Source organism: Callospermophilus lateralis, chromosome 11, assembly GCF_048772815.1.
Source record: "Callospermophilus lateralis isolate mCalLat2 chromosome 11, mCalLat2.hap1, whole genome shotgun sequence".
Lineage (NCBI taxonomy): Eukaryota > Metazoa > Chordata > Mammalia > Rodentia > Sciuridae > Callospermophilus > Callospermophilus lateralis.
The window spans coordinates 56010804-56034155 of record NC_135315.1 but is presented as its reverse complement, the minus strand read 5'-3'; the positions used below and the strand labels follow the sequence as shown (position 1 = coordinate 56034155).

The following is a 23352-nucleotide window of genomic DNA, read 5'->3' as shown; positions in this document are numbered from 1 at the left end:
TCTGAGTGAGCACTCCTCGTGCTATTCCTTTCTTTTCCTCAATGTAGAGAGTAAAGGGTTTTTCTACATTTGGGAGTGTTAAGGCCAGAGCAGATAGTAGCGCCCTCTTGATGTTATCAAAAGCTCGCTGGTGCTCAGGGGTCCATTGGAATTGATCATCTCCCTTTAACAGCGGGTATAAAGGAGCAGCTAAGGACGCAAACCCAGTTATCCATAACCTGCAAAATCCAGCAGTCCCAAGAAACTCTCTGAGTTGCCTCCTGTTAGATGGGGGTGGAATCTGCACAACAGTTTGTTTTCTGGGCTCAGTGAGCCATCGTTTACCGCCCCTAAGGGAATAGCCCAGGAAGATTACTTCTTGCTGGCAAATTTGGGCCTTTTTGGCAGAAGCTCTATACCCGAGTTGAGCAAGCTCGGATAATACTGCTTGGGTCCCAGACTCACAGTTTTCCTTGGCGTCGGCTGCCAGTAGCAGGTCATCCACATATTGAAGCAGGGTGACTTCAGGGTGCATAGTTCTGAAGTTGTTGAGATCTCTGTGGAGGGCTTCATCAAAGAGAGTGGGGGAGTTTTTGAACCCATGTGGGAGTCTAGTCCAAGTTAGTTGACCAGATGTTCCAGTTTCTGGGTTTACCCACTCGAAAGCAAACAGCAACTGACTATCTTTATGCAGAGGCAAGCAAAAGAAAGCATCTTTTAAGTCCAGAACAGTATGCCATTTTCGCTCAGGGTTCAGAGTGCTAAGTAGATTGTATGGATTAGGTACTGTGGGGTGAATGTCCTACACCCTGTTGTTGATCTCTCTTAGGTCCTGTATGGGGTGATAGTCCCCGGTTCCTGGCTTTTTTTACTGGTAGTAGGGGAGTGTTCCAGGCCAATTGACAGGGCCTTAGGACCCCTAAGGCCAGATAATTCTGAATATGGGGCCTTATCCCATCTTTAGCTTCTTTGCTCAGAGGATATTGTTTGACATTAATTGGGGAGGCTGAGGTTTTTAACTCCACTGTTATTGGAGGTTGTTTCATGGCTAGGCTTAACCCAGCAGTTTCTGCCCAGGCATCTGGGTAATCTGTTATCCATTTCTGGGGTAGCTTGCCTGTTTGATCAGCCTTGAGGGCTGTGAAGAGTTGATGTTCATCTTCTACTGACATAGTTAAAGCCGTGACTATAGGAGTTTTTATTGAAGGATTTAGAAATTTCATTTGGGGGCCTTCAGGGTTAAAAGTTATTTTGGCCCAGAGCTTGGTGAGCAGATCTCTGCCCATCAATGGGGCTGGGCATTCTGGGATCACTAGGAAGGAGTGATGGACTTTTCCTTTTCCCAGGTCCATGGTCCTCTTAGTTGTCCAAGCCCGATATTTACTGCCGTTAGCCCCTTGAACTAGAGACCTTTTATTTGATAGAGGGCCCAATGGGGCCTTGAGGGCTGAGTATACTGCCCCTGTATCCACCTCAAAGTTCACTGGGGTTCCCTCCACTTCAAAAGTTACCCTGAGCTCGGGGAGGGGATCCGAGTCCTGATTTTCCTAGTCATCCTCTAGAGTCAGAATGGCTGACTGGCGTGGCTATCTCTTTCTAGGGCACTCTTTGGCCCAGTGTCCTTTTTCTTTACAGTAGGCACATTGATCTGAGGCCAGAGGTGGCCTCTGGTGTGGGCCCAGGTATTCCTTCCTGTCTCCCTGTTTCTTAATTTCTGGCCTATTTGTTGTTGTGACCAGGACCTTAGTCAATGCCTTAGTCTGTCTTTTGCTTCTCTCATCCTCCCTTTTCTCCTTTTCTTTCTCCCTCCTTTGTTCCCTTTCTTCCTCAGTTTCTCTCTTATAGTATACCTTCTCGGCTTCTCTGACTAAATCTCTCAAAGTTATATCCATCTAAGCATTGTAACTTTCTTTTAATATCCAGGGAAGCTTGCCCAATAAAGGCCATCGTGACAGATACCTTTTGATCCTCTGCCTGAGGATCGAAAGGAGTATATCTCCTATATGCTTTCATAATTCTCTCTAGAAACATAGAGGGAGATTCATCAGGCCCTTGAATAATCTCTCTTACCTTGGCCAAATTAGTTGGTCGCCTAGCGGCCGTTCGGAGACTCACTATTAGAGCCCGGCGATAAGTGGACAGGTGTTCCCCCTACCTTCAAAGGTGTTGGGGTCCCAGTTGGGTCGGTTCAAGGGGAAGTTGGCTTCAATTATGTTGGGAAGTTGTGTCAGTCGCCCATCTGGTCCGAGGATATTTTTTCTAGCTTCCAGGAGGATTCTCTCTCGTTCCTCTGTCATGAAGAGAGTGCCTAGGACTTGTTGGCAGTCATCCCAAGTAGGCTGGTGTGAAATCATCAATGACTCAATTAGACCTGTGAGCCGGGTGGGGTCCTCAGAAAAAGGGGGATTGTTATTTTTCCAGTTATTTAGGTCTGAAGAGGAGAAAGGCCAATACTGGTAGGCTTACATTTCTCCTCCATGGCCATCGTCTATCATTGGCCTGTAAGGACAGAGGGGGAGTATCATGGGGGCTTTAGGGTTTTTAATCATTCACCATCAGTGAGTTCTTTAGCTCGGCCAGCTTCCTCCAGGGGAGGAGGGGCTGTGTGTGCCGGGGGGAAGTCATCTGGAGGGCGCTGGGCTGGCTTAGCCTCCTCCAACGGTGGAGAGGCTGAATCAGCAGCAGGGGAATCACTTAGAGGGTTTTGGGGGTTGGGGGACGAGGGCAGGGGATAAGGAGGGGGAGGAGAGTCCAGTAGAGTCAAATCTTGAGACTCAGGGAGAACAGAGGGTTGAGGAGGAGGAGGAGCAGAGGGTTTGAGAGATAGAATTGTGGGGGAAGGAATAGGAGTGGGGGCAGGGACAAGGAAAGGCTTCACCCATGGAGGAGATTTGCAGAGGTCCTGAAAAGTTAAGATATACGGCTGTTGATCTGGATGGCTATGTGGCTCCGGCTGAAAGACAATATTTCTGACTTTTTGAATTAGTGGGAAGCAGAAAGATCCTCCTGGGGGCCATCCAACTCCAAAGGTGGGCCATTCTGAGGCATAGAGAGTCTGCAGGGTCCAGCGTTTTACTGAAAAAGAAAGATTCTGAGCTCTTAAGCGGACTTTGGTCCAGTGATCAAGGGTCAGGGACAGAGGCCTTGAAGTGCTCTGTCCCATAATGAAAGACACACAAACAGTGATAGCAACGACACACGACACAGATAAGACAAGACAATAAATACAGATAATGGACGTCCAACACTGAGACCAGGACTGAGTAGCCGACAAAACCCGATGGGCTGGCAATACAGAATCCGAAACAAAATATCATTGAGTCGAGGAGACTATTGTTCCTCGATTTCCCGAGTCCTCTGGGGTGTCCCCCAGGGACGTGGCCTGTGGTTCTGTGACACGTCTGTCAGCCACCGTCGGAGAGAACTTACGCTCTTCACCTACAGCCACTTTGCCAGCCCTAACCTGAAACCTGAAACCTGAAACCTGAAACCAGGAATCTGAAACCTGAAACCAGAAACCTGAAACCTGAAACCAGAGACCAGAAAACAAAAACCAGAAAGCAGAAACCAGAAAGAGGCACTTTACTGACCCCAAGAGGAGCCCATTGGGGTCTTTCGTCCGCCACTGCGGGATCTCGCTGGGGTCTCCAGATGTAGAGGTCGGGCAAGCCTCGGAGGAAGAGACCACCAAGAGACTGTCTCATGCAACAGCAAAGGGTTTATTGGGGGTCCAGCATGCTGGGGCTCAGAGCTCACTTGAATAGAGCAAAGAGCCCTGAGACAGCTTAAGCAGAGCTTATATAATTTCCTTGGAGAGGGCAGGGAGGGAAGTTACATTCTGCAGTTTGGCAGTTGGGGACAGCACATTTTGGGGACAAGATTAGCAAACAATTCTTAAGATTTCAATAGTGTTTTGTTAAGCAAGTACCTATTTTATTAACCTTTCAAGTTAATTGGTTCCCTTGCTCTGGGTCCTCACAGCAGCTTATTATGGGAGGAGGGCCCAGTGGAGGAAATGTATCAACAGATGGGGGTCAGAAAACTGAGACAGGAAAGGGCCACAGGAAGAACACCTCCAGGATCGACTCCCATTGACTCACCTCCTCCAAACGTGTCCCACTGCTTACTGTTACTATCCAGTCAGTTCATTCAAGCTAGGGTGAATTCATGAGGTTTTAGCTCTCACAATCTACTCCTCTTAACTTTGAATATTCTGGCATTAACAAGAGCTTATGATGGACACCTCACATCCAAAATATAATATTCTACCCCTGTCTCTAAATAGCTCCTATCCTTCTCACAGAGCAAGATGCAGGGCGTTTGTCTCTAAGAGTCTCAGAGTGTCCATAGCTCTGGTACTTCCCAAAAGTTCAGGCCAAGTCCAAGTCTCCTCTGAGACCTCAGACCAACTCTGGGTTTTGATGCCTTGGAAAAGTCAAAGAGAAATTTCATATATCCTAAATACAGCTGCACACAATAATCATTCCCATTTCGAAATGAGGGACTAGGACACAGCAGAAGTACTGAGGCCAAAATAAGACCAAGACCCAGCTGGGCAGAGAGGTCCCCTGAGTCCACCTACAGTGACCAGGACACTTGACGGTGAGCTGTTACTTCCCAGAGCTTGGTTGCAGGGCTCATGGGCTGTCTTTTAGCCTGGCAGTCTCTGCAGCCCCCAGCTTGGCTGTCTGGCATTTCATAATTCCTGAGGTCTCCACCACAGCTTCACTTTACATATACTACATCAAAGATTGGTCTCTCAGGGGCACCTACAGGGACTTTGCCCATCAACACTTTGCCTGGCTCCAAGTCTTCCCTTGAAATCTTGGTGAAGGCTTCATGACCCCGTAAGTATTTGTCAACAAAGAGACATGAGTTTAAGCACACCTAAATAAATAAAGAAACAAATAAACAACAACAAAAACATGTGCACTCACGCATGCACGTGCGCACACACACACACACACACACACTCACACACACACACTTTATGTAATGGTAGAACAAAGCCAATAAATAACTATCTGACCTAAAAGAACCTCAGCTCATTGGGATCTGTCAGTTTCATGAGATGTTTCCCAAATACATGTCTCTATTTCCATTCAGTAAGATAGTATTTACAGTGTGCCAGAACCATCTTCCATTTTTCACTATTGACTGGACTCAAATACCTACTTTCTGTTCTCTAAGTTTGTAGAAGTTCTCTCTTTCAGAATTTTGATGGCATGATGCAATGAATAGGCAGAGCTGGGGTTGGCGAGAAACACCTACTCTCCAAGAGATGCAGCCTGACAAATGCCCCCAGGCTGCCCAGGCTGCCATGAGTGACCATGGCCTCCCTGAGTATATGCAGGGTCTTGTGCTCATGTCCACATGTCCCCTTTCTGGGTGTTAGCTCCTTTTAGGCTCAAAGAAGCCTCTGAGCTAAGTCTCATTGGTTGCCTGCTTCACAGAAGAACATGTAACATGCTCAGTCAGGTGACTGGCTCACATTCCAAAGTCATAACCCCAGGCACCTGGATTCAGAGGCAATCTGCCTTCAGAGCCCCCAACCCCTTAATCTCCACATGCCCTCATCTCTAGGGACCTGAGCCCCCACTTCTTCCTGGAAGACTGTGGGAGAGCTGACCCAGTCCACAGGCAAACCCATAGTCTGTTCCTTGGAAGAATCTCCCCTGTGGGGAACATCATGCTCCATGGGACAAGTCCATGAAAAGATGCTCAACATCATTAGCCATCAAAAGCAAATCAAGAATGCAATGAGCTCCCACCTTATAAGCACCAGGACAGCCTCAATCAATTAGACAATTAATAGCAAGTATTGCTGAGGATGTGGAGAAGCCAAATCCTTGTCCACTGCCAGTGGGGACAGATCATGGTGCAACCTCATGCAAAGACGGACTGGCAGTTCCTCAATCTGCATGGCCCAATAATGCGACTCCTAGGCATGCACCCTAGAGAAATGAAGACTCTGTCTACACACAAACCTGGACATGAATGTTCATTGAAGTGTTACTCATAATGTCCCCAATGTCTATCAGTGGATGAAGGGGTAAACTATATATGGCGGATAACACCATGGAACATTACTCAGGAAGGAGTACTGATTCATGACACCACATCTATGAACCTAGAAAAGAGGATCTCAGTGAAAGAAGCCATTCACAAGAGATCACATATCAAATGCTTCCTTTAATGGGAAAAGGAAGTATTCAGAATATGCAAATATAGAGATAACAAAAAGTAGATGAGGAGCTGCTGGGGAAAAACAGATTCCCTCCTAATGTGTCCAGAATTTCTTTCTGAGTGATGAAAATGTTCTAGAGTTAGATGGGGGTGGTGGTTTCACAACCATGTGAATATATAAGAAACCACTTAACTTGCAGTATAGACCTTGGTATGTGAAGTATATCTCAGTAATGCTGCTTAAAAGGGAAAATAAAGCACAGATCTTGGAAATAAAAAAAAAAAAAAAACAGAGAGAGATGCTCAAGAAAAAATTGAACTTTTATTTATTTTTACCATTTCTCTGAAATGCATTTTTGTATTTCTCTCAGCCAACAAAAGAGCATACACACACACACACACACACACACACACACACACACACACACTCACACACACACACATCTTTTGTCCCTATTTGAAATGTGTAAATAAGGTAGTGAATATCCCAGACACTCACACCCTCTCCTGCCCCAGAAAAAAATGATACTGTTTGTAGTTTAATAGGTTTTTTGATTTACTTAGAATGTTTTTCTAAAGCATCATAGAAATAGCAATGGCACACATGCGCTTGCAATTGGATCTTACCCGTCACTGACTACCGGTCCAGTACAGCCACACCTGTGGAGAGGTCTTTGAACCAGTGGGGGGGGGGGTGAGGTTCTTTGCCTCACCTCTGTAGACCCCCAAATTTTAGCTGAAGGATACAAGCAGAAGGGAGGAAGATACACCAAGCCAATTGACGGCTCCTTTTGGAAAAATTGCACCACCGATGACATCATCAGCAAAAATACCCCAACACTACCATAAGTCACTGCACCAACAGATAGTTCACAATGCATACAGGTGAGTTCACAATGCGTACAAGTGATACATAGTCCATGCAAGTTTTGCAAGCAGTTCAGTGATGGCTATTGCAGAAGCTGTAGATTGGTTTTATCTTTGTCTTCACCAGCACTGGGATGAAGATAGGAATTCTGGCAATAATGGCTAAAGAAAAAATTATGTAACATTCCAAAAGGCACTAAAAGAAAACAATTTTCTTAATAATTTACATTGTTTTCACTGGCACTGGGATGAAGATAGGAATTCTGGCAATAATGGCTAAAGAAAAAATTATGTAACATTCCAGAAGGCACTAAAAGAAAACAATTTTCTTAACAATTTACATTATCTTTAAGAGAATTATTAAATATAATGAAAAGGAAAGGTGAAAGTAAACAAACAGATCTGTTAACCTCCTTTTTTGTTCACATATTAAAACAATCCTCAACAGCTGTTTACCCAATTTAAATTAAACCATTAAAATCACATAAATAAAAAAAAATATTTGGATCCATTTTTTCATGAGAGCTCATCATATATGATATATGGACATACATACATTCAAACATATAACACAAAACACAAGTGTGCACCCATAATATAATACATATAACACATAACATAATAGTAAAGGCCTTATAACTTTTTACAAGTGAAACCTCCATTGCAATGTTTAAAACTCTATAGTCAAAAAAATAGAACTGATCAGCAAAACATTAACCTAGGTCTGTATGAGCTCAAAAAACAAAATAGAACTTCATGATATGGGAAAGGGCAATAATAAAATAGATATTGAAAAAAGCATCCTGGTTCTGTTGCAGATGTAAGAATAGCCAAACTGGAGTTCTGGATATCAGCTGTTATGGATTTGAGCCAAATCATCTTCTTTTTGGTCTGTAGAAATCGCTTTAGTTAATCTCTCTGGAATCCAAATCGGCTGCTGTTCTCCCTGCGGAAACAGACAAACAGACCCCAGTCTCCAGGCAATCACTGGGTCAGGACCTTAGTTAATCTCTCTGGAATCCAAATCGGCTGCTCTTCTCCCTGTGGAAACACACAAACAGACCCCCGACTCCAGACAATTACTGGGTCAGGACCTTTCCATTGTCCTGTTAGAATATCCTTCCAAAGTACCTTGGGCTTACGTACATTTTTTGGACATATATGCCTTTCCACAGCACTAAGTTCTGATGAATCCAAATTTAAAAAGTTTAGAGTAAAAAGGGTTATTTTAAGTTTATCTTTGGGGAATATATACCCCTTCCCAATTCCTTCTTTTTGATTTAATAAGTACATTTTAATAGTTTGATGAGCTCTTCCAACTATGCTTTGTCCCTGTGGATTGAATGGGATTCCTGTTATATGAGTAATGCCAAATGATGAGCAAAATTGTTTAAAAGAGGTAGAAGTATAACCAGGGGCATTATCTGTTTTTAACTGTTTTGGAACGCCCACAGTGGCAAAATTTTGTAAGCAATGAGCTATAACATCTTTAGTTTTTTCTCCGGCATGAAGGGAGCCCATCAAAAATCCAGAAGAAGTATTAACTGTAACATGCAAATATTTCAATTTTCCAAATTCTGGCAAGTGTGTGACGTCCATCTGCCAAATATGGTTAGGTATCAATCCTCTAGGATTGATTCCAAGGTTAACTTGTGGTAAAAAGGTCACACAATTTTGACATTGTTTTATTATTTGTCTAGCTTGTTCTTTAGTTATTTTAAAATGCTTTTGTAAAGTATCAGCATTGACATGGAACTTTTTATGAAAATTTATAGCTTCTTCTAGTGTAGAGAAAATATGTATGTCATGTGTAGTTTTATTTGCTAAATAATTGCCCAAACTAAGGGCTCCAGGCAATCCTGTATGTGCCCTGATATGTCCTATAAAGAATGGATCTTTTCTGTTCCAGATTAGACTTTGTATAGTGGAAAACAAAGAGAAAACAGTAGAGGAAGGGGAAATCCTACCAGCATCTTCAAGCGATACTATAACATTAACTATATACTGGCTATCGGAAAATAAATTAAATACAGAATCTTTAAACATCACAAAAGCCTGTAATACTGCCTTAAGCTCTACCTTTTGAACTGATTGTTTGGGTACTAAAAATGTAAAAGTTTGATCAGGTGTAACTATTGCTGCTGTACCATTATTTGATCCATCAGTGAATATATCTGGAGCATTCCCGATAGGTGTTTTTCTTGTCATTTTTGGAAAAATTACAGGATGCGATGACCAAAAAGACAATAAAGGATTAGATGGTAAGTGGTTATCAAATGAAACATTAGATTTGCACATGATTATTGCCCAAGTATTTAACTTATTAGCTAACTCATCAATTTGATTCATAGTATATGGAGTAATAATTTTATTGGGAGAAATTCCAAACACTCCCTTTGCTGCTTTTATTCCTTTGAGTATTAATTGTCCTACAGCCTCAGGATACCTAGTAAGAATAGTGTTAGGACAATAAGATAAATGTATCCATAATAATGGACCTTCTTGCCAAAATACTCCTGTAGGAATATTTTTTGTTGGTAGTACAATAAATAATAAAGGCAAACTTATATCAATTCTATCCAAATGCATACTTTCCATATATGTTTCATGATTTTTAATGCCTTTCTTGCTTCAGGCGTTAACATTCAGGGTGAATTTGGATCTGATGGACCTTTTAGGATATCAAATAAAGGTCCCAACTCTCCTGTTGGTATACCTAAATAAGGCCTTATCCAATTTATGTCTCCTAATAACTTTTGAAAGTCATTAAGTGATTTGAGTTGATCTACTCGTATTTGAATTTTGGTGGACGGACCATGGTTGAGGATAATAGAACTCCTAAATAATTAATTGGAAAATTTAATTGTACTTTATCTATTGTTATCTCTAGATTATAATTTTTTAATAAGTTTGTAAGTGTGGCATAACATTCTAGCAATGTCTTTTTATCTTTGTGTGCTCATAATACATCATCCATATAGTGAAATATTTGTAGTTCAGGATTTTGATTTCTAAGTGGCTGGATTGCTTTGTTAACATAAATTTGACACATAGTTGGGCTGTTAGCCATCCCTTGAGGGAGTAATTTCCATTCATATCTCTGATCAGGACCTTCATGATTCAGTGCAGGGATAGTAAATGCAAAACGTGGACTATTCTCAGGATGAATTGGAATTGAAAAAAAAAACAATCTTTAATATCTATAACTAAAACATACCAGGTTTTTGGCAAAGCAGACAGTTGAGGAATCCCCGATTGAGCAGGTTCCATAATAACCATCTCATTATTAATGGCTCTTAAATCTTGCAATAATCTCCATTTACAAGATTTCTTTTTGATGACAAAAATGGGAGTATTATGGGGAGATATGGAAGGTTGTATATGTCCTTCCGCTAATTGTTGTTTGACCAGGTCATGGGCTGCTTTTATCTTTTCTTTAGTCAGGGGCCACTGAGGAACCCATACTGGTCTTTCTGATTTCCAAGTAATTTTTATTGTCTCAGTGGCCCTTTCTGAAAATCCAACCCATGTCTGTCTGTTCCTTGATCTATTTGTATTGGTGCTGCTATACTTTGTTCTTGTTTTTCTAATCTTTTTCCTTTCCTAAAACCTTGTCTAGTCATAATAGTGGGTGCATTTTGGTTGATATTATTTGTTAATGTCAAACCTAATTGATCTAGGACATCTCGTCCCCATAAATTTATAGGAAGATGATCCAATACATATGGCTGTATAGTTCCTTCACATCCTTCAGGATCCTTCCAATCTAATACCATTGCACTTCTATGGGGATTAGTCACCACTCCTAGGCCTCGAAGTGTTTGAGTGGCTTGTTGTAATGACCAATGTTTTGGCCATTCTTGATGAGAGATGATGCTAAGGTCTGCATCTGTATCTAGTAGCCCATTAAATTCATGTCCTTGAATATTTAGTTTTAGCATGGGTCGAGAATCTAAATTTAAAGACAGCATAGCCCAATCTACACCTGTGGAGCCTAATCCCTTGGAACCTCTTTCTACAGCACAACTGGAATATTTATCATGTAGGCTTGGTATTATTAGTAACTGTGCTATTCTATCTCCTGGTGAAATTACTGATATACCCTTTGGAGAACTGGCTATAATTTTTATTTCACCTTCATAATCGGGATCAATTACCCCAGGACTTCTCATAAGTCCTTTTAGAGTAGAAGAGCTGCGTCCCAATAATAAACTTACTGTTCCTTTGGGAAGAGGTCCTTTCACCCCTGTGGGAATGATTTGAACTCCCATCTCTGGAGTTAGTACTGATCTGGCAGAGGCACAGATGTCCAACCCTGCGCTCCCTCTGGTTTGTCTAATGAGGGATCTGATGGACAATGTGTCCTGGGCACTACCCTGATGGGGTTGCTGGGTTCCTCCAGTGCTCCATATATTTGTGGTTTTGGGCCCCGGAGCATTGGGCCCCCCTGTCCATTTTTTGGCAATGGAGCCCAATGCCTTTCTCCACGATATCGTGGATAAACACTTGGTCCTTGTTCGTTTTTTGTTAATGGAGTACCCTCTATGGTGGTTTGAGAACGACATTCATTAGCCCAATGTCTCCCTCTACGGCATCGTGGGCAAATACCCAGTATTCTACTCCTTTGATACCTAGTTTTGTTAAACCCTCCTCCTATGGGGCAATTCCTTTTAAAATGTCCTGTTTGTTCACAATTGTAGCATGTTCTTGGCCTGGCATCTAAAGCCTGTTTTACTGCAGCTGCCACAATTTGCCCTTGTTCATTGATGTCTCTGGCATCTAAAGCCTGTTTTACTGCAGCTGCCACAATTTGTCCTTGTTCATTAATGTCTCTGGCATCTAAAGCCTGTTTTACTGCAGCTGCCATGACTTGCTCTTGTTCATTAATGTCTCTACATAATTTAATATATGTGTTTAAATCTTCATGTTTCCATGGTCTAATGATATCTCTGCACCAACAATAAGCTTGGTCATAAGCCAGTTGTTTTATTAATGGCATTACTTGTTCTGTATTCCCAAAAACTCTGGTAGCTGTTTGAATAAGCCTATCTACAAATTCAGCGTAAGATTCATTAGCTCCTTGTATTATCTTAGATAATTGACTTTGTAAACCTCCATGTCCTTGTAAAGTCTTCCATGCCTTAACTGCATCTACAGCAATTTTTAAATATACACCAGGATCATATGCAATTTGTTGCTCCTGATCCTCATAAGGTCCCTTTCCTAACAACATATCTAGATTTCTCTGAGGATAACCAGCTGCTGCATTTCGCTTAGCCGTCTCCTTGCAAAATTCCTCATTGGCAACCTTCCATAACAGGTACTGTCCTCCATTTAGCACAGTTTTACACATATTAGCCCAATCTTCTGGCGTCATGTTCAAGTTGGTAATGGATTCAACCAAGCTTACAGTGAAGGGTGCTTGAGGACCATAGGTTGTTACAGTCTCTTTTAGCTGCTTCACTGTTTTGAAATTTAAAGCATGGTAAATTCGCTGCCCTCCTACCTCAAATACAGGGCATGTTAATACTTGAGATCCTGTCTCAGGATCCCAATTGTCAACTGTGGGGGTTGGGAGCCTCCCAGCATATGGAGGTGGTGCTGTTGATTGGACACTTATGCCCTCTGTTGATAGAAAGGTTTTAGTAGCAGTCTCCTGTTGTAACGTTTCCCCTGATGGCTTTTTCTGCCCTAAACTACCTTCCTCTGTCTGACTAGCTTGAAAGACCTTCTCTTTTACTTGAATCTTTTCCTCTTTCTGACACACTTACACAGGGGTGAGCAGTTTACTTACCCTCAGTCGCTCCCTGTACGAGCCACCAAATGCCGCAATCTGGCTGGGCACAATTCAGGAGCCACTTGTCAAAAGAAACAAACTTTATTTTTACAACCACACAGGCCAAACAAAACAGGTCCTCAGGAAAAACCCTCAGAGCTCAACTGCCACCACCAGCTTCCTACAAGCCTCTCTCCCAAACCACCAGCCTCTCCACCTCCCACAATCATCCTGCTCTTGAGGCCGATTGGCTGGGTCGCGTGGGCGGAGCCAAAAAAGTCCCCCAATGAGCAGCTCCATGGCCTGAAAGGGCAGGGAAACATCCCAATGAGCATCACCGCAGAGGAGCCAATCAGCTAGATGTTGCTGGGGCTGCTGTGAGCCAATCATCAGCTGGTAGTCTGAAAGGGCGGGGAAACAGCTCAATGAGCATCTCCAATGAGAATCACCACAGAGGAGCCAATCAGCTAGATGTTGCTGTGGCCGCTGTGAGCCAATCATCTGCCGGCAGCTGGAAGTTTGTGGCAGCTGGAAGTTAGCTGGGGCCCCTCCGGCTGTGGATGTCAACAAGTAGACCCAGTAAAGCAGATTGTCCTCCCCAGTGTGTGTGGGCCTCTTCCAAATCCATTCGAGGTCTGAATAAAACAGAAGACTGCTCTGCCCAACTGTCTTGGAGCTTAGACATCAGTCCTCCCTGCCTCTGGACTTGGACTGGACTTGTCCCATCAGCCCTCCTGCTTCTCAAGCCTTCAGACTCAGACTAGAACATTACCACTGGCACTCCTGGGTCTCCAGCTGGCAGACGGCAGGTCCTGGACTTCTCACCCTCCATAACTCCATGGGCCCATAACTTGAAAAAGTTTCTCTCTATGTGTACAATCTTTAATGTGTTTCACATTTCTTATTATTTTTCTTGGTACTAGGGACTGAACCCAATAGTGATTAGCCTCTCAGCCACATCCTCAGATATTTTTTAACATATATTTTATTTAGAGACAGTCATCTTGCTGAGCTACTTAAGAGTGCCATGCTATGTAGTTGAGGCTGGATTTGACTTGAGATCCTCCTGCCTCAGCCTCCTGAGCCACTGGGATTACAACCATGCACCACCACAAACAGACTACAATTTTCTACTTATTCTGTTTTTCTAGAGATTCCAGATTACATACTATACTCCTTCCTTCCTTCCTTCCTTCCTTCCTTCCTTCCTTCCTTCCTCCTTCCCTCCATCCTTCTTTTTTTTCCTTCCTTCTTTCTTTCCTTCCTTGCAGTGCCAGGGATCAAATCTTGGGCACACTAGAAAAGCACTCTACCACTGAGTTATTCTCACAGCACGTTTTTTAAATTTTATTTTGAGATAGGGTCTTTCCACGTTGCCCAGGCTGACCTGGAACCTGTGATCCTTCTGCTTCAGTCACCAAAGTAGTTGGGTTACGGGATGTACCACTTCACCTGGCTTCCATTTATGAAATGATGATGTCATTTAAAAGTATAAAAAGAGGCATTTTGAACCTGTCACAGGTTGTGTGGAACCCTCAACAAATCCTCTCTGAATTCTTGCCCACATGCATCACCTTACTGAAGTTATGGTAAAGTGACAGACAACTCCAACTATGGGACATGTGACAAAATATCTGATCATTGTCAGATCATGAAAGGTGAGGGAAGACTGAGGACCTGTCACACACTGCAGCCAAATCATGGGAAAGTACATTTAAGTGCAACTTGTGTTTCTAATGATCTCACAGACTAGGAAAAGTATCTTAGTGGAAGAACTGAGGCCGCTCCAGGGCTATCTCCGTGCTAGTCAATGGTACTGCACCAAAGTTCCCACCATGGTCTACTCACTGTGGGAGTCGTGTAAGATGTCACACTTGGAGCAGTGGGCTGAGGGACATAGGGATGCCCTTCAGTAGGCATGCACCTTCTCTGGAAGTGCACACTGAGACCAAGATGAAAAGGTCAAAAGCAAACACAGTAAAGTAGGAAAAATGAAAAAAAAAAAAAACACGTTTTACAACTAAGTTTTTCAGGCCTTAATACTTTGCCATATTTGATTTACTACATTCTAACAAGAATAATATAGAGGGCTGGGGTTGTTGCTTAGCAGTAGAGCGCTCTCATAGCACGTGCAAGGCACTGGGTTTGATCCTCAGTACCACACAAAAATAAATAAATAAAATAAAATTATTGTGCCGAACTACAACTAAAAAAATATTTTTTTTAAAAAAAGGAATATATTATAGTCAGGCATGATAGCACACACCTGTGTCCTATCAGCTTGGGAGGATGAGGCAGGAGGATGGCAAGTCCAAAACCAGCTTCAACAAAAGTGAGGCACTAAGCAACTCAGTGACATCCGGTCTCTAAATAAAATACAAAATAGGGCTGGGGAACCAGTTCAGTGGTTGAGTGCCCATGAGTTCAATCCCTGGTACCCTCACCCCCAAAAAGACTTTATTATAGATAATACTTAGACCCCTGATCTGCCCCTTTGCTATTCTGTTTGCTTCCCACTTGCCTCATGAGCACTATTGTCATCTTGATGTCCACCTTATGCATGTTTTAATGCTATTTCATGTGAATATATTGTTTTACTCTGAGAATAAAATTTATGGAGGTGAGAATACACTCAGTATATATGAATTGTATGCTTCAAAGGGGTTAAACTGATAAAACTTTTATGTATTTTAACCAAATGCACATAGAAAATACCAATTTAAATGGACTTTATGTTATGCTTTTTATGAAAACTTTCCCATTCAACCCTCTCAGGCTGAAGTATTCTTTCTTTAGTACACTTCGTGTACTTGCTACAGATGACCTCACCCACAACCCTTTATGGCCATAGGTGTACGGTTCTTTAACTCTTTTTTTTTTTTTTTTTTTGAGAGAGAGAGAGAGAGAGAGAGAGGGAATGTTAATATTTATTTTTTAGTTCTCGGCGGACACAACATCTTTGTATGTGGTGCTAAGGATCGAACCCCAGCTGCAGGCATGCCAGGAGAGCACACTACAACTTGAGCCACATCCCCAGCCCGTGTCTTTAACTCTTGAATGAGGAACCCTGGGACCCCCAAAATCTAGATATTCTTTTTTTGGTATATTATACTAGTGAGAAGTCTATGTTCTCAAGGTCTGTGGATGGGAAGGAGAGACAGAGGTTGAAATTGAGGAAAGGAAGACTTTAAGAGTAAATACTCACAGGCTTCTCAAAACGTGAACAATGAAGGTAAAATAGGGTGATGGTAAAAGGTGGAAGACAGACTTTTGAAGGAATCTGTGGATGAGTGAGGAGGAGGATGGTGACCCTGGAGGTGAACTAGCAACACAGGAAGAGTCGGCAAGAAGGATGAGTTCAGCCAGCCTCAAAGAATTTAAAGTGTAGGGAGAATTTTATTGACACTTGCAAAGGAAATTCAGGGAGCACAGTGCAGTGAATTGAGAGAACTTGTTAAATCAAGATCTGCTGAAAATGTTAAGTTTTTGTAAAAAGGCTTCAGTGTGGGAAATAGCTCCATGAGAATTGACTTTCAGTCCCTCTTAGATATCCCTGAATGACTTGTGATTAGGAGATCTGCAGGAACATGAACACTACAGCGAGCCACAGTAGTTATCAGGGCTTGCTTTATCTCATTCATTCTGGAACAACCCTGTGAGGTCTGTAATAACATCTTCCAGAACTTATGAATGAAGACACCAGGCTTAGTGTGGTTAAGGGGCATGCCCAGCCTTCACCCTCCCCCCCTCCATGTTGCCCCTTATGCCAACCGACTTGCTAGAACCAGCCACCATGCCAGGACATTTTAGAATAACATGCTAGAACCACCTGGTCCCCAGGGTCATCAGAACAGCTCTCTGACTGTCTAACACTACTGACTGACATGGCCTTCCCAGTGACTCACTGCCCTCTGCCACTCACTCCAGACTCACAAGTTCCCCCCAAACCATCCTGCCACGTGGGAGTCACAGGGGTCCTGCTGCCTCTGACACTGCAGATAGGAGTTAATGATAAAACATGTTGAAATACATTAAATAAGAAATAAATAGGGGAAATACAGTAAGAAGGGGCCTAGGGAGAGAGAAATGAAGGCCTTCTGTTTAGGAGGCAGGATACTCCCTGGGGTGTCCTCAGAGTCAACCTCAGTCTTCTGGTCAACCTACCTACTTTCAACCTGGGCCCAGATGTTATGATGGAAGAGGAGGAAGACAGGGAAAACAAGAACTTTATTAGGGAAACACAAAACCATGGTAACTCTACAACACGGGCTGGGGAATCAATTAAAATTCTGGGTGCATAGGGTTCCCAACTAGAGGGATTCTTGAGGTTGGATTCTGTGGCCTCCAACCAAATGTCTTCTCTTTAGCGCCAGCAGGATGAGACCTTCTTGGCCTTCTCACGGCGGCGCTTTCTCCCTGGCAGGGAGGACACAAATCGCTTCCTGAGCCAATGGAAAAAGCCCTGGAAATTCATGCAGGAAGTGCGTTCTTTATCTGAAGGCAGGTCCCCCTCCTCTGGCTGCTCTGATGACCCTGGGGAGCTCTTTGCAGTGCCACGCTCCTGGCTTTCCATCTGCCAAGACAAAGAGGAGGACTTAGAGACATTCAGGGTCAGCAGCAACGGGGCCAATATTACTCATTTATGGATTTCCAATTTACTTTTTTACCAAAATGAGCCAACTGTCAATGCAAAGTGTCAGACTCACTCACATTAAAGCCACACACAGGCACACACACTGGTCTGCACAGGGCTTCTCTCTGTCCTCCCCCCTCTCTCTCTCAGTGCTCCCTGGCATTGCCCAACACCTCTTCCCTGACCCCTTTCCTGGCTGAGGACCTTCTCCCATTGCTCATCTGCCCAGACACTGGGGTCCTCCTCTGCTTCACAGCAGGTACAAGGACTCCATGCTGTCCCACCTGGCACCCCCACTGGGCCTGTCCCCTCCTCTGCAGGGGGGCAGCTCTGTGCTCACCTCAACAATTTCATCCTCCTCAAGCTCAGGAGGCTTTTTTAGGAACTGCTTGATGTCTCCATTTTCCTGTGGTGTACATTTGGGCAAGTCCTGACAAGCCTCCTCCTCTTCTTCGGGACTGACCTGAGGCATCTGGGAAGACACACTGATGGACAGCTGGATATCCTCCTCCTGAAGAGAATAAGAGAGTACTGGGTCATCATCTTCATCATCATTCAGACTGTCTAGACATACCATAATAGTTTTTGAGACATCATCCAGTTCCCAGACAGTCTGGGTTGTTGTTTCCTTTTGGTACTTGTTCATCCTCTGGTCATTGTCACTTTGAGCCGAGTTAGGTGCTGAGTCTTCTTGGAGGCTGTGCAGATAGGCATTCACAACCTCGTCGATGTCTTCTTCGCCCAGCTCCTCTGGCTTCTCCTGAATTTCATTTCTTCTCCCCATGGGTCCTCTTACACTTTGGGTTCCCCATGGCCCTTGGTCAGGAGGGAGGGAGGGATCCTCAGAGGTCACATCTTCACCCGGTGTGATAGCCTCACTGGCAACGTTTTCCTCGGAGGGGAAATAGCCTATAGAGAGGCTCTGGTGGGAACTGGATTCTGAAACGGACTGCTCTATGTCAGAGCAGCTGCTGCCAGAGGACGAGTCGTCCATGGGGTCCAAGAGCTCAAATGCCCAGTCTCTTTGGACCCTGGAAAATTCAAAAGAAAAACATTAATGGGTGATAAGGGGGAAGGGACTCATGTACTTTTCCAAATGATGCCCCTTCCTTTATCCATTCCCAGCTATCCCACTCAGGCAGAAGTGCATCCTGTATTTGCACTCTCCAGTCAAGGGCACAAGAGGCAGTTCTTTCTCTTTAAAAACTCATTTTATTGAATAATGACCCTCTACCCTGAGCATCTCCACCTGATACCTCTCATGCTTTGTCTTATCACTACAGTGGGAGGAACTGCCTGCCATAAAAGATAGGTGTATAAATTTGAAAAGTATAGGAAAGTCAATGGTGTAAATAAATATCAAATATCCCACCATCTAAGGAGAATGACAATCCTCAGGGAAAGAATTTGGTACATTCCTTTATAGTCTTCTTTTTCCTATATGCATGTGTGCGCACATCTATATATATGGGAATTTACATCAAAGACAGTGAGATTATTAAATTTTGTAGCACAACCTGCAGGAAACACATATATGGCTATTCTGTAATCCTTAAGAACTTTCTCATTAACTCTCTTTGGTGATCACCTGAGACAGGGGCAAAATATTATATTTTGGATGTGAGATGTCCATCGTAAGCTCTTGTTAATTCCAGAATATTCAGAGGTCAGAGGAGTAGAATTGTGAGTGCAGAAACCTAATGAATTGATTGACCATTAACATAGGTGATCAATGAACCTTAGATAATTAAGACCATTAAGAATGGTCTTATTAATGATACTAAAGCACCTTATCCACACATTTTTGCCTTTGTTTAAGTAGTCCTGTAGGTGGGATCATTGAATCAAAGATTACAAATATTTTTAAATTATGAGAATTGGGGTTCAATTACTTTCTAGAAAGAATACAGCTATTTAAATGCCCATCCTGACATCATCTGATGGCATCTGTAGTCCAGCATTTCCTGTGATGCCCAGCAAGTCATTGGGGAAAGGAATATACAAACATTGGATTTCCCTTGAGATCGATCTCTCTCTCTCTCTCTCTCTCTCTCTCTCTCTCTCTCTCAGTCTCCTCTTCTCTCTCACACACACACTCACGTACCTTGTAGACTCTGTCACAACTGACTCTATTTACTTTCTGCAGAAAGAGAAGCTTCCAACTCCTCAGGCAGACACAGGCTACCTGAAGTCCTTCAGGTACTGAAGTAACTGAGAAGTGCAACTGTTAGAATCCTTTGAGAACTTTGGGTGCCGTGACAACAGAGGAACACAGGAGAGTCACAAAGGTGGAAGGAAAATGGTGATAGAAAACCAAAGGACCCATCTCCTTGCTTTAGTGATTTATTTGTTTCAATGTGACCAAAGCATATGACAAGAACAACTTAGAGAAGGGAAAGTATTTTGGGACCTCACATTTTCAGAGGTCATAGGTAACTGGTTCCCTTGCTCTGGGTCCTTAGTGCACCAGCCCATCATGGGGGAGGACTGCTGGGGAAAAACAGATTCCCTCCTAATGTGTCCAGAGTTTCTTTCTGAGTGATGAAAATGTTCTAGAGTTAAATGGGGGTGGTGGTTTCACAACCATGTGAATATATAAGAAACCACTTAACTTGCAGTATAGACCTTGGTATGTGAAGTATATCTCAGTAATGCTGCTTAAAAGGGAAAATAAAGCACAGATCTTGGAAATAAAAAAAAAAAACAGAGATGCTCAAAAAAAATTGAACTTTTATTTACTTTTACCATTTCTCTGAAATGCATTTTTGTACTCAGCTGACAAAAGAGAACACGAACACACACCTTTTGTCCCTATTTGAAATGTGCAAATAAGGTAGTGAATATCCCAGACACTCACACCCTCTCTTGCCCCAGAAAAAAAATGATACTGTTTGTAGTTTAATAGGTTTTTTTATTTACTTAGAATGTTTTTCTAAAGCATCATAGAAATAGCAATGGCACACACCTCCTTGGTGGTCATGCTGAGGAGTACAGTCACTTCCCAGTGAAAACCGACCTTTTACCTCTCCTAACAGATTAGGGGACTTGGAGCCCTCCTTCACAATACCCCCAGTGTTCCTTTCCTTCTAGGGCCTTAATCAGACTTGCTGGCCTTGCTCTTTTAGATGACAGTTTGATTATCTAAAATGCCATAAACTACCTTGTCGTGAAGTAAGATCATAATAAATCTTCAGGTATTAAAAATGATAATGGATGGCGTTGGAGAAGGTAATGCTAAGTAAAGATAGACAATCCCCCCCACAAAAAAATGCCGAGTGTTTTCTTGGATATAAGGATGATGACTCATAGTGTAGTAGGGAGGGGGAGCATGGGAGGAATAGATAGGGCAGAGGGGTGGGAGGGAAGAGGAGGGGACAGAGGATTAGCAAGGATGGTGGAATGTGATGGACATCATTATCCAAGTACATATATGAAGACACAAAATGGTGTCAATATACTTTATATACAACCAGAGATATGAAAAACTGTGGTATATATGTGTAATAAGAATTGTAATGCAAAAAAAAAGAAAAGAAGTAAATGTATAAAGACATGAATTGGTGTGAACATACTTTATATACAAAGATATGAAAAATTGTGCTCTATATGTGTAATAAGAATTGTAATGCATTCTGCTGTCATGTAGTTTTAAAAAAATAAAATCAATAAAAAAGGAAAAAAAATGATAATAAGTTGTGAATCTATGCTTTAGATCTAAAGTCAATAGCTGGAGTGACTTTAAGAGATGGAACACTTCCTGAAATCCTTTTGACTCAATAGGACTTGGAACATAAATACATACAGGAAACTTCTAATTTATAAGTTAAGCCCATATGATGGTTATTTTATATTGTCAACTCCATGGGCTATTTATTAAGTTTCCAGATATTTTTTGATTAAGCATCATTCTAGGTGTGTCTGTGAGGATGTGTCTGGATGAGATTAATATTTGTTCCACTAAGCCAGGTATGGTGTGGTGCAAGCCTGGAATCCCAGTGGCTTGGGAGGCTGAGGCAGGAGGATTGTCATTTCAAAGCCAGTCTTGGCATCTTAGCAAGGCCCTAAGCAACTCAGTGAGATTGTCTCTAAATAAAACATAAAAATAGGTTGGGGGTGTTGCTCACAGGTTAAGTGCCACTGGGTTCAACACACAGTACCTAAACAAACAAATAAACAAATAAAGAAAGAAATTTAACCGAGTAGACCCAGTAAAGCAGATTGTCCTCCCTAGTGTGTGTGGGCCTCTTCCAAATCCATTGGAGGTCTGAATAAAACAGAAGACTGCTCTGCCCAACTGTCTTGGAGCTTGGACATCAGTCCTCCCTGCCTCTGGACTTGGACTGGACTTGTCCCATCAGCCCTCCTGCTTCTCAAGCCTTCAGACTCCGACTAGAACATTACCACTGGCACTCCTGGGTCTCTAGCTGGCAGATGGCAGGTCCTGGACTTCTCACCCTCCGTAACTCCATGGGCCCATAACTTGAAAAAGTTTCTATGTGTACAATCTTTTATGTGTTTCACATTTCTTATTATTTTTCTTGGTACTAGGGACTGAACCCAATAGTGATTAGCCTCTCAGCCACATCCTCAGATATTTTTTAACATATATTTTATTTAGAGACAGTCATCTTGCTGAGTTACTTAAGAGTGCCATGCTATGTAGTTGAGGCTGGATTTAAACTTGAGATCCTTCTGCCTCAGCCTCCTGAGCCACTGGGATTACAAACATGCACCATCACACACAGACTACAATTTCCTACTTATTCTGTTTTTCTAGAGATTCCAGATTACATACTATACTCCTCCTTCCTTCCTTCCTTCCTTCTATCCATTCTTCTTTCCTTCCATCCTTCCTTCCTTCCTTCCTTCCTTCCTTCCTTCCTTCCTTCCTTCCTTCCTTCCTTCTATCCATTCTTCTTTCCTTCCTTCCTTCCTTCCTTCCCTGCATCCTTACTTTTTTCCTTCCTTCTTTCTTTCCTTCCTTGCAATGCCGGAGATCAAACCTTGGGGACACTAGAAAAGCACTCTACCACTGAGTTATTCTCACAGCCCTTTTTTTAAATTTTATTTTGAGACAGGGTCTTTCCATGTTGCCCAGGCTGACCTGGAACCTGTGATCCTTCTGCTTCAGTCACCAAAGTAGTTGGGTTACAGGATGCACCACTTCACCTGGCTTCCATTTATGAATTGATGATGTTATTTAAAAGTATAAAAAGAGGCATTTTGAACCTGTCACAGGTTGTGTGGAACCCTCAACAAAGCCTCTGTGGATTCTTGCCCACTTACATCACCTTACTGAAGTTATGGTAAAGTGACAGACAACTCCAACTATGGGACATGTGACAAAATATCTGATTATTGTCAGATCATGAAAGGTGAGGGAAGACTGAGGACCTGTCACACACTGCAGCCAAATCATGGGAAAGTACATTTAAGTGAAACTTGTGTTTCTAATGATCTCACAGACTAGGAAAAGGACCTTAGTGGAAGAACTGGGGCCGCTCCGGGGCTGTCTCTGTGCTAGTCAATGGTACTGCACCAAAGTTCCCACCGTGGTCTGCTCACTGTGGGAGCCGTTTAAGATGTCACCCTTGGAGCAGTGGGCTGAGGGACATAGGGATGCCCTTCAGTAGGCATGCACCTTCTCTGGAAGTGCAGACTGAGGCAAAGATGAAAAGGTCAAAAGCAAACACAGTAAAGTAGGAAAAATGAAAAAAAAAACACGTTTTACAACTAAGTTTGTCAGGCCTTAATACTTTGCCATATTTGATTCACTACATTCTAATAAGAATAACAGAGGGCTGGGGTTGTGGCTCAGCAGTAGAGTGCTCGCATAGCACGTGCAAGGCGCTGGGTTTGATTCTCAGTATCACACAAAAATAAATAAATAAAATAAAAGTATTGTGCCCAA

At 42.8% G+C, this 23352-nt stretch overlaps 1 protein-coding gene across 1 annotated transcript; it reads right to left on the bottom strand.

Moving 5' to 3' along the window:
* Positions 1–17171: 17171 nt before the first annotated feature.
* Positions 17172–21910, bottom strand: LOC143642314 (uncharacterized protein C12orf71 homolog). Its single transcript, XM_077110635.1, has 3 exons — positions 21843–21910; positions 17782–18472; positions 17172–17381 (listed from the first exon to the last, which is right to left on the bottom strand). The coding sequence occupies exons 1-3, from the start codon at positions 21908–21910 to the stop codon at positions 17172–17174; spliced, it is 969 nt and encodes a 322-aa protein (XP_076966750.1).
* Positions 21911–23352: the final 1442 nt, after the last annotated feature.